Here is a 12,078-nt window from a genome sequence, read left to right on the forward strand (position 1 = left end):
GTTCTAAAGATAATGAAATGATCGTTTAAAACCACCAGTTGTTGGAATGGTTTGCTCTAGAGTAACATGTAACCAAAACATACTGAGAGATTAAATGAGCTAAGGTACAAATTTGCCTGTGGGGAAGGGAACAGTGATTTAATCAAAAAAGTAAAGCCCCAAATTATTACCTGGAGTATAGTAATTACTGTCTTTTAGGTAGAAGCTATACAGTTAGAAGAGGCCTTGGAAGGCAGGCATTAAAAGAAGGAAAATGCCACCAGGAATTAGGTGGGGACATCGAATGGACAGAGGAAAGAGCAAGGTGGTACCACAATGGCCTTTAACAGCTGTAGAGCATTAAACGTCATCCACCAAACCACTTCCTACATACAGAGAGAAACTCCAGTGACAGGGATCCTGGAGTGGGTGCTAACAACTCCAACAGCTAAGTCCAAAGACAGCAGGAGCCCGGCTACAGAGACAAACGCAGAAGCTCCAGTGTGGTTGAAAACTGAGACCTCCACCCCAGCGAGGAGCAGCAAAACTCAAGGCCAGAACCCCCCCTCTCCAAGGACTCCTGAGTGAGAGCGCAGGTATTAGTGTTTTCCCACCTCAGAGAAATCAACAGCTTTCACCCGCCACACCCTCAGAAATTCACTTCCCTTTACCCAGCCCTCAGTACAAAGTTTTCCACTCTCATTTCCCAAGTGTTCTCTTTGACTTGACTTTCGGGATGCCAGGCTCCCGCTTCCTTTCTCATTTCACTGACAGCTGCCTGCTTTGTCAAATCTCCCTTCCCTTCCTACATCTCTATGAGCTACCAGGTCTCAGGGTTCATTCACCCCTGTCCCTTCACGACGATCCACTTCTTTCCCAAGTTAATCTCGTTCAGTTAAATCATTTAAATACCATTCATTCTTAACTTCCTCTGTTTCCACCTTCAAAATATAACCGTAATCTGACCACTCAGCACATCCATGCCTCCCTGGCAATGCATCACCATCTCATGTCTGAGTAGAGTACGACCTCTTAATTTATCATGGCTTCCCGTTTTACTCCCCTGTCTAATCTCCAAATAACAGGCACATGAGGTTTTTAAATAGGACTGCAGCACTCCACTGAAAACTCTGCATTTTCTCTGAAGCCTTCCTCAGTCTCCCAAATCCCTGTCCCATCTTTTTTACCATCTCACCTATGGCTTTCTTTTTATCTACTCAAACCATGCTAGTTTACCCTTGTAGTTTCTCTAACCGGAGAGATTAAGGCCCACCCCACCCCTTTTCTAAGCCTTCTTTTGTGGCTTCGTCATTTCCTTCAAAACACTGTCAGTCCTGACATTGTGTCCCAGTTCCCATTACTCACTTTGTGAGACCAGGGATTTTTCTTGTCCACTGCTGAATCTACACTGAAAACGCAGCTGCACAGGGAGACCCAGTATATGTCAAATGGACAAGAACATCATTTGTAAGTGAGTGCTTCCAGTGATCAGATTATTGAAGAGTCTAAAATCTAAGTTCAGAAGTTCAGAAAGTAATGGTGATTAATTTAGGTTGTAAAGACAATAAAAGTCTGCCTCAGCTACCTCACTTTTCCAGTTTAGCAGGCTCCACCACCTGTTGTCCCACAGTATTTTAAAGATAATGAATTCCTAAGTAAAAATTAGTCTAGATATGCAGCTCAGAATAGAAAAATGACCAGAACCTGACTATTAGGAAAATAATTAATTTAAAAGGGGGGTGGGATCAAATATGACTATATTTCAAGGGTTCTAAAATTAATTTCCTATTAAAATTGATTAGCACTTCAATGAAAATACAAATTAAAAATAAAAGTATGGGGGTTGGGGATTTAGCTCAGTGGTAGAGCGCTTGCCTAGCAAGCGCAAGGCCCTGGGTTCGGTCCCCAGCTCCGAAAAAAAGAAGAAAATAAATAAATAAATAAAAGTATGAAATAGTCCCCTCCATAGTTTTATTTTAGCCCTATCAATAAAAGAGTGCCCAATAGTTTAGCTCCATGATTCTCAAATTTAGCCAGTGTAAATTTCACTTAGGAAAAGTATTAAAAATGCCTTAAGGGGGTTGGGGATTTAGCTCAGTGGTAGAGCGCTTGCCTAGGAAGCGCAAGGCCCTGGCTTCGGTCTCCAGCTCCGAAAAAAAGAACCAAAAAAAAAAAAAAAATGCTTTAAGGTTTCACCTCCAAATATGATACCAAAAGGAGACATTTAATAATTAATTTAGCATCCCAGTGGATCATGGTACGGGTGGCAAAAGAACCATTCTGTTGTATGTTTTCCTGCATGTGTATGGAGGCAGGTGCACAGAGTACACAGAGAGGTCAGAGGACAACTTGCAGGAGTAAGTTCTCCCCTTTCATTGCGCTGCCACAGGTACCCAGGCCATCCTTCCGGCTTGGCAACAGAGGCTTTACCCGCTCAGCCACCTCTCTGGCCCATCATTTTAAGAAAGGCTGCTAAACTACACAATTTAAGCAAGCTATGTCCAGTCTTCCTAGTCAACTTCCAAATCCAAATGACTCAAATACTAGCCAGCAGGCTGCATATCTAAGCCCATGAATACAAATGAACTACATGCTAGAAAATCTGAGGAAAGAGAGAAAAGGGCACTTATGATCCACTTTCTAGTCCAACACAACTTGGCATATTGGGGTTTCCCTCTATCCTATCTCCAGGTGTGTATTTGTTCCATTTCTTTTCAGTTGTTACTATGGTGCATGAAATTCAAAATACTACCTTGGGCATTGCCCATAATATTACCTGGTTTTCATAAACTTTACAGTGATTACATTATATTCCAATCAAGTGGACCTATGATTCTTTATTGAATTATTTATTCCCTTAGCTTAATTTCTCTCTACATTATTGTGGAGAATGCTGTAGATACTTTTTTCAATAATTTAATGTTTTCTAAGTGTAGAAATCTAAGGCATCCAACTATTTTTCAAAGGCTTTTTATGATGATCTTGGTCAGAAAGTGTTCTTACAGTCATTTTTTAAACCCCCAGAGTGCAGTGGGCCAGCACTCTGGGGGTGATAAGTTCTCTGAGTTCGAAGCCAGCTTGGAATACATATCGAGCCCCAAATCAGTCAAATCTACACAGAGTCCTGGTCCAAGAAAATAAAAACCAAAACCCACATCTCCACCCTCTAAATGGTGGGGCTCATGAAAAGGTGAAAGCACTTTACTGTTTTAATTTGCATTTCCTCATTTACTAATGAGGTCAAACATTCTTTAGCTGTATTTTTTTCTCTTCTATTTCTCTTATCCTTTATTCATTTATTAATGGGAACTTAACATTTATTTCTTGTGTGAACTTTGTATTTCACTCTGTACGCATCTTCTTGATGAAGCTGTGAGCCTTTGTGGACTCTGGTGTTCCACTGGCTTGCCTGTTTACGTCAGAATTACTCAAAACTCTGCTATCTTAAAAACAACACATCACCCAGGCAGCCAAAACCATCTTCGGATAATGAAACACACATGGTCCTCTGGGAGCTGGCTCGATTACCTTGGGCGAGTTACTTTTCTGGGACTCAATCCCATTTGTAAAATTGGGGTAAACAACAGGATATGCCTCCCTAACAGGACTGTTGTGATTAAAAACAACGCCAAAATGCTATTCCCTTCCATTAAAGAAAGCTAATCAGCTCCTACCCTCAGATCATCAGAAAGCAAACTCTTAACACCAGTGGCGGGTTTTAGAACACAATAAATGTCATCGTGTCTGCAGAAACTTGAAGCAGGTCAGCTACCTGCTATGACTAAAATTTTTCCAGATTCTTGACAACAAACCACGAAGAACCTGAAAACACCAGTCCTCTAAGACCCTTTATCTACCCTGGTCCTTTAAACAAAAACGAATCCTGCAAGTGGGAAATCAGGACAGCCTGCCTCTTCTAGTCTGCCCACTTGATTCTGGCGACAATTCCGCTACTGGAATGTGACAGCACCCTTCAACAGCAAAGCGCACACAGCTGGGACAGCGACACTGGATTTTACTGTAAGTGCTGGCCGACCTTCTCCAGCATCGCCTGCGGGGGAGGAACCCAGGGAGGCCGACTCCCCTAGCCCAAGGTCACCCGGGAGTCGGCGCAGGCCCCGCTGGGTGCCGCCTCCCTCCAGGCCGCGGGGCACCGGCTCCGCGCGCCCGCCGCCGCTCACCTCAGCAGCGCCAGGAAGGCGGCGGGCTCCACGTCCGGCAGCTCGATCTCGGCCGACGTCGTGGCCATCCCGCCGTTGAACATGGCGTCGAAGACCGCGCTGCCGGCCGCCAGTACGAAGCGATGGGCGGGAATGCGCTGCGGGCCCCCGGCGGCAGCCGCGCCTCGGCCCTTGCCGAGCACGAAACGCACATCGCTCAGCAGCTCCGAGTTGAAGAGGAAGGCGAAGCGCTCCTTCAGCGACGCCTTGGTGGCCTGCCAGTTGTACAGCGGCTCCCGCTGCAGGGGCAACAACGGCCCGAGAGCGGACGGCGAGGGAGCGGGTGGCGGCGGCGGAGGTGGCGGCGGGGCCGGAGGACCTGGCTCCGCCTCAGCTCCGGTCGCCGGCTCCCCAGCCGCGGCTGACCCGAGCGAGGCCATCCTCCCGCTGCGCGGCTCGGCTCAGGCAGTGAGCACCAGGCGCGCCGCCGCCATGGTCGAGCCGCCCTGAGGCCGGCGCCGCCCCCCTGCCTTCCGGGAAAGGCGCTTCCGGCCGCGCGCCCCCGCCCTCCCGCAGGGCGGCGTTGCTGAGGCGGGAGGCTCGCGACCGACCGAGGGTTGAGGGTCCGCACGCTGCGCAGTATCCTCAGGCGGTCGCCCACCCCTACCCAGTCTCCCCTGCTCCGCACCGGCTTCACCCTGCCTCTTCCTCTTTGCTGGGACCCGAGGACGCCGCCCTAACCCTCTTGGTGGATGAGCTGGAAGTGGAGGGACCTGGAGGGCACGGCAAGGAAGTCAGTGGAGGAGAGACGCCCTGATATACTGAAGGCCGGATGGTGGCCCTTGGCACAGCCCTGATGGCTGCGTCACCTTGGAAACCCCAAGCAGAGCTGAGAGGCTAGGAAGCCTACTGATCTCTCCCCAGGTCTGCAGCTCCACTGTCCGTCTGTCCAGGCTCCACTACGCCCTGTGAGAGAGTTCCTCCTCCCTTTCCATCCCTGTGGTTGAGGCCCTTCCTGCCCGCCTCTCTCCTAGGCCTTGTTTTCGGTTCCTATGCAGAACAAACCACAGTGTGCTGAACTGTGCTGAGACTGGTTCATGCCTATAATCCCTGGAAAATGGAAGGTTGAGGCAGGAACATCGCTGCAACTGGGAACCCAGCCTGGGCAGCAAATGAGGACCCCCATCTTAACTCCTTTCCCCCTCAAAAGCAAATGGGAAAGGCGCTGCCAGCTACATGTATCTCCTTCTCTGCAGAGTTCCTATGTGGTTGTCATGTGGGAGCCTTTCTTGAACCCTGCAGTAAAAAGTAGATCCTATGATAAGCCAGTTATAGATAGAAGGTGAAAGACCCAGAAAATGATTCTTTACTATTTTACAAAAGAATAATTGAGGGGTGGGGGAAGACCTTCCAGTTTACAGATGTCACGAAATTAAGAGTCCTACCCTTTGACTTTGGGATTGGAAAGGAAATTTAAGCAGATTCTTTGAAGACAAAAGCAAGATACCAGAACCTTTTCTTCCCCCATATTTTAATCTCTATCTTTAGGGACATTAAAAAATAATCTGAAAAAGCTCTATTATTACAATCCAATTATCTATTATGGGACTTTAAAAATAGAGTTGCCCTTGCCACCAAGCCTGATGACCTGAGTTTAATCCCAAGAACCTACATGGTGGAGAGAACTAACTCCTACAAGTCCTTTGATCGCTAGATGTCCACTGTGACATGTACACCCATCCCATAAAAAAGGAATGTAATTTTAAAGGCAGAACTGGGTTTGATGATATATACCTTTGAACTTATGCCACAGGGGCTTATTTAGCTTTGAATTCCAGGCCAGCCAGTGAGACCTTGCTTCCAAAATAGCTTAAGTAGCCTACAGGGCTAGAGAGATGGTTCAGCAGGTAAAGGTGCTTTCTGCTAAGACTAAAGACCTGAATTTCATCCTGGGAGAGACAGATTGGTTGTCCTTGGAACTCCACAAGCATACTGTGGTACTTGTAGATATGTACATATCTACAGATACACAAAAATGAGTAATTTAAAAAACTGCAGTGAGGAGTGGGAACAGTGGTCCGTGTCTTTAATCCCAGAATTAGGGAGGTAGAGGCAGGCAGCTCGCTGTTAATTCCAGGCCAACCTGGTCTACAAAGCAAAGCAAATTCCTAGTCAGCCAGGGCTACAGAGTGAGACCTTGTCTCAAAAGTCAACCAACTAAACAACAACAAAATACAAATTCTGTCAGGTCTAAAACCCTGCTGCCTCCAAAATGGCAGTGCTAGTGACAGTGTCCTAAACAGAAGGATTTTGGGTAAACAGAGGATTGTTGTCTGGAAACAAGCCTAAAGGTTTCTGTTTACTAGGAAAGCAGATTTCTTAAAGTGCCTGCTGTTTGCCAAGAATCTGGATTAGTTTTCCAGGAACCTGCTGGCTGGTGGTCACATATATATTCTCATTCTCATTTCTCTCTCTCTCTCTCTCTCTCTCTCTCTCCACACACACACACACACACACACACACACACACACACACACACACACACACACACTCTTAGCTTTAATTCCAGCAGAGAGGCAGAGACAGGCAGATCTCTGAGTTCTAGGCCAGCCTTGTATACAGAGCCAGTTCCAGGACAGCCAGTGCTACACAGAGGAATCTTGTCCTGAAAAAAAAATATTTAAAAATTAAAATCCTCCAGGAACTTTTCTTAACCAAAGGTCATCTACCTCAGGCCAGTGTACCTAGTTTGAGATCAACCCAGACAACCTCTATCAGCTCAAAATTCCCCACCCCATGACTGTCACATAAAGTCCACTTGCTTTTCCACCATTTTGCTCTTTTCTCTGCCCTGCATTCCCCTAGGTAGTTTCTCTCAGTCACTGTTTATATCTCCATTACTGTTTTTTTTAATTGTAATTATAAAATAAAGTCTTAAAACAATGAGTTCTTGTTACAGAAATTCATAGACTTATGGGTTTAGCAATAATGGGTAGCACACCAGAGATGACCACTAAGATACAGTTCATAGCCAATTCCTGATTAGAATTGGCTAGGACCACACCCAGGCATTAGAGGACCTAGCTGTGGCCCTGAGTAGCCAGAACACAGGTTTTTGAAGTTTTGAAGGCAAAATCACACCACATACTGGTGCTTTGGGCAAGCAAGCAATTGTACAGAAATGAAAATAAGCAGTTAGCTGGAGGGGCTTCTGCACAAACAGACACGTTAACAGAAGCTAAGGTAAGTTATTCAGGACATTTTGACCTTTGTTTCCTAGAGTAGAGTTGATAGTTTTCTATATGCAGGCACAAGATAAGGCAAGGCCTGTGATTGGGCAGTGAAAAAGAAAGGCAGGGACAGAGTTCTTGTGAGGAGAGAGAGAGAGACGGGGGGGGGGGGGGGGGGGGAGAAGGAACCAAGATGGAGGCAGAGAAGGACAACCCAGATCTGTATGGCTTTAATTGGCCACAGGTAGTTATGAATATAAGTGATAGGATACTTTGTCTTATCTAGCTAGGTGTGGGCAGTTTATATCAATATCAACTGTTTGTGAGTTTACTGTGTGGACATTTTATGGAGTGAGAATTTACTGATATAAATCTGGTTGATAAATTACAAGCTTATTGAGTTTTGATTTTAACCAGTTACTGGGAGTTGTGACTCTAACCACAGGGGGTGGATGCTGGGATTGTGAACAGAGTTCACAGCAGAGAGTCTCAAGAGGGCAACTGCTGCTGGGGCCAGGGAGTAGCCAACAGCCACCTGGGGCTAGCCATGGAGGTGGAGAGACCTCAGGGGATAGAGAGTAGCAGAAGGTAGTGTGGCATGGTGCCTGGTCCCCTGCATCCTTTTCTATTATTTACCACTACAGGGTTCTTCATCAAGGAGATTAATGTAGCAACTCACTCCTGGCTCATTCTCCCACCTACAACTATACAAATATGAAAAATATATAAAAGAACTGTGTGAGGGCACTGCTGAAGGAAAGATTATTCTGACACTTAATAAAACACCGAGGAATGCTTTCATTAAGATTGGTACAATGGTACTTTGTACCAGAAGAAAGAGTCAGATTCACTGTGAATTCAGCAATGCTAGCTAGGGATTTGTGGCCTGGGTAAGAGTCCACACATGGAGACTTTTTTTTTCTTTTTATCAGAGCTGGGGACCGAACCCAGGGCCTTGCGCTTGCTAGGCAAGCGCTCTACCACTGAGCTAAATCCCCAACCCCACATGGAGACTTTTAAGAGGATATATGAAGGCTAAGAGAAGGATGTTTGCTAAGACTGGGCTGGGCAGACCAAAACCAGGACAGGGGCCTTAGTTGGAGCCTACTTAAAGAAAGGGTTCAAAAGAACCTTCCTAAAATATGGTCAAAAATTAGCAAGACCAAGTATCAGCACTATACTTGATAGTTGACCCACACTGCCTTCCTGCCTCCTGTGGATTGTTAATCTGTTGGCCAGTGGTCACAGAGCCCCCTGCAGAGTATCTTGTGTACTGGAAAGTTCTCCAAGTTGTATTATTCAATTAAAAAAAAAAAAAAAGGAAGAAGAAGATAAATATGTCCTCAGAATGGGCTGGAGAGATGGAGCACTGGCTGCTCTTCTAGAGGACCCAGGTTCAATTCCCAGCACCCACATGGCAGCTCACACCTATCTGTAACTCCAGTTCCAGGGGATCCGACACACTATTCTGGCCTCTGAGGGCACCAGTCACACAAGTGATACACAAACATACATGGAAGATGGCAGACAAAATACCCATACACATAAAAATCAAATGTCCCTACAACTATAAAGTTGAGATAAGACGCAATAAAACAGAGTGTGGTCATTTACAGGCATTCTAGGCCAGTCTTTCCTAATTTAGTGACAGTATATTAACCAGCATTGCCTTGACCTCTCCGTATTTCATTTTATCATCTGTAAAATTACTGTGTACTTTTCTGAGTCTGAAGTTTCTGTTATAAGGAGGAACTTTTAAGAAAAAATAATGCAAAGCAAAGTAGAAAATGGGGTTGAACAGTCTTTGTTACACAAGTCTTTCAAACCTTCTAGCATTCTTGAAAGAAGAAGGACAAAGCCACCTCTGTAAGGCTTTGCTCCTGCAGCTTTGACTCTTCTGTATGATCAGAACATGTCTTCCATGCATGGTATGCACTACTTATAAGCGGACATCAGCCCTACAGTACAGGATAACCATACTACAATCCACAGACACAAAGAAGCTAAGTAACAAGGCGGGGGGTGGGGTTCAATGGAGGGTACGTGAATCTACTCAGAAGTAGATGGAGGGAGGGAACTGGGTAGGAGAGGTGTTGTGGGGAGGGGAACTGGGATGGGGATCAGATATGGGGAGAATGGGGGTTGGGATGAAAGGGAGAAAAACAGTGTGTTCTAAAATGATCAGAAGACTATTGTTTTTTTAGTAAATGTCTTCAGCTTTTACAGTTGTTAGAGTGGAGACGATCACTTTTGTAGGGTGTTCTGAAACCCAGGGAAGAGTGATACTTCTCTGTGAGAGCTACAGCAGAAATTTACAGTACAGATGTGGGTTCTAGAAACAACGAGAATGCTGGTTAGCTTGTTTTTTGAGGTTTCACAAAACCAATATGATTATGTATTTGAAACCAGTGAGTTATCAAGGATAGTCTTCACAGTAGGAAACTTCTGCTCCATCAACTGGAAAGGAGAACTAAGTTCTCACAAATGTGTACTTTGATAGATTGGAAGAATATCTCCACTGATTGGCTTCAAGTGCTACAAATTTTTGATCTTGTTTTCTTGGTTATGCTGCTGGCATGATCCACACAATAGACCATTGAAGAACGTTACTTACTAACTTGCCAGATCAGTGGTTCTCACCCTTCCTCTTGGTGTGACACTTTAATACAACTCCTCATGGTGTAGTGACCCTTAACCATACAATTATTTCATTGCTACTTCATAACTATAATTTTGCTACTGTTATGAATTGTAATGTAAACATCTGACATATAGGATATCTTACATGTGACCTCTGTGAAAGGGTCAGTCGACCCAGGAAGGGGTCACAACCCACAGATTGAGAATCCCTGTCTTACAGCATCACCTAGCAGGAGAGAGAACCTGGGAACCACAGAAGGATGTACTACAAAACCCAGCTAAGTGCACCTCCACTTACCTCCATTTTTATGATCTGACTCAGGGAAATTGTCACAAAAGATTTTCTTCTTCATAAGCAGCAGTCAACCAACTGTTATGAAATATCTTATTCTTTGAAGTTTACAAAAACATAGGCCTGTGTGTAGATGTTGCTGGGGGCCTCATGCCAGTGAACTGCCCTGAGCTTTAGCTTCATGGGTTTGAAGACAGCTGCCCTGCAGAGACTCCGTAATGGTTGGCAGAAGTGAGATGTGGAAAGCATGCGGGAAGGTCTGGTGCTCCACAATCATAGTATACGTGGCTGATAAGTAGTAGTCTACTGGGGTTGGGGATTTAGCTCAGTGGTAGAGCGCTTGACTAGCAAGCGCAAGGCCCTGGGTTCAGTCTCCAGCTCCGAAAAAAAGAAAAAAAAGTAGTAATCTACTATGCTTAGAGAGACTGGGAAATCCAGAAACTCTGTTATAGACAGACAAACAAACAAGATAGCAGTTCACGTTAGTGGAGAAAGTATGGGATTCATTAGTAAAGACACCAGGGTAAAATTACTTAACTCCAAGGCCCTGGGTTTGGTCCCCAGCTCCGAAAAAAAGAAAAAAAATTACTTAATTCATGTGAGTTAGAGTATATTTCTCCCCTATATATTTGAAATGGTAGTCTATATATTTTAAAATATGATGGAAACCTGGCCGTGTCGATAGTTATATGTAATCTCTGTAGTCGGTGGTTGAGACAGGTGAGTCTGGGATATACAGTGAGTTCAAAGTCAGTCTGAGCCTTAACAAAACCAAACCATGCTAACAAAAAGAAAGAACAACACCAATAAGAAATTATAAAGGAACCAGAGTGGAATTCAAGTGAAAATGATTGCTTTTAAGTAGGAAATGCCTTTATAAACAGGACATCAAACTCACTACCCATGAAATAAAAAGCAAAGGTGTGTTAGATTAAAGCTGTTAAAAATCTACCTAAAATAATGCATAATAAAATTAAAAGTAGAAAAAGCGGAATAATATTGGCATTTACATGACAGAGTTTTTATGACAAGGACATGGATTGTCATATATAAAGGACCTTTATAAGTCAATAAGACAAATACCCATCTCCCTCTTTTGTTCTGGGCCTTGTGTATGTTGGGGAAGTACTCTACGAAGGTGCTATATTCACAGCTCATTCTCACTTTTCATGGATAAAACAACAAATGTATGTACTGGAGTGATTCGGGAGTGTATGTCCACGGATTAAAGTCAATATATATCTTGTTTAAGAAATTCTCTCTATGGTAATCTACCTTGAAGAAATAGAGCTGGGTGTAGATTTTAAACCAACAAGGATATAGAAGTGTCATGATGATTTTTAAAATGGACACTTGACCATTGTTCTATGTTGCCCTCTGTTGCTGTGGTAAAATACTGATTGAAGGCATCTCAAAGGAAAGAAGGTTATTGCGTCTTACAGGTTACAGTCCATCATTGAGGGAGGTCAGAGCAAGAACTAGAGGCAGGAGCTGGAGGCAGGAACGGAAGCAGAGACCACGGAGGAACATTGCTTCCTGGCTTGCTTCCCCTGGCTTTAGTTCAGCCAACTGTCTCATACCACCTAGTACAACTTCCCTGAGTGGCACAGCCCACACTGGAAGGGTCCCTCCCACACCAACCATTTAGCAAGAAAATGCACCACACACATGCCCACGAGACAGTCTAATCTAGGCAATTCCTCAATCCAGGTTTCTTCTTCCCATGACCACTACAGGACAGTCAGCCATGTGGTGGAGTAAGAAGTAACTGTTGGAA

General features: G+C 44.8%; 1 protein-coding gene across 2 annotated transcripts in view; it reads right to left on the minus strand.

Annotated features, from left to right (window-relative positions):
- Btbd1 (BTB domain containing 1) overlaps positions 1-7,079 on the minus strand; it is a 39,848-nt gene extending 32,769 nt beyond the window's left edge. The window contains exon 1 of one of the 2 annotated variants that reach the window (XR_010064711.1): positions 4,161-7,079. Coding sequence is in view for 1 of the 2 variants with exons in the window: in NM_001011932.1 (NP_001011932.1) it covers positions 4,161-4,579 (419 nt within the window). In the remaining variant the exon portion in view is untranslated. The remainder of the gene's footprint in view (positions 1-4,160) is intronic. The other variant, NM_001011932.1, reaches the window with a different exon arrangement.
- Positions 7,080-12,078: the final 4,999 nt, after the last annotated feature.

This window comes from Rattus norvegicus, chromosome 1 (genome assembly GCF_036323735.1).
Source record: "Rattus norvegicus strain BN/NHsdMcwi chromosome 1, GRCr8, whole genome shotgun sequence".
Lineage (NCBI taxonomy): Eukaryota > Metazoa > Chordata > Mammalia > Rodentia > Muridae > Rattus > Rattus norvegicus.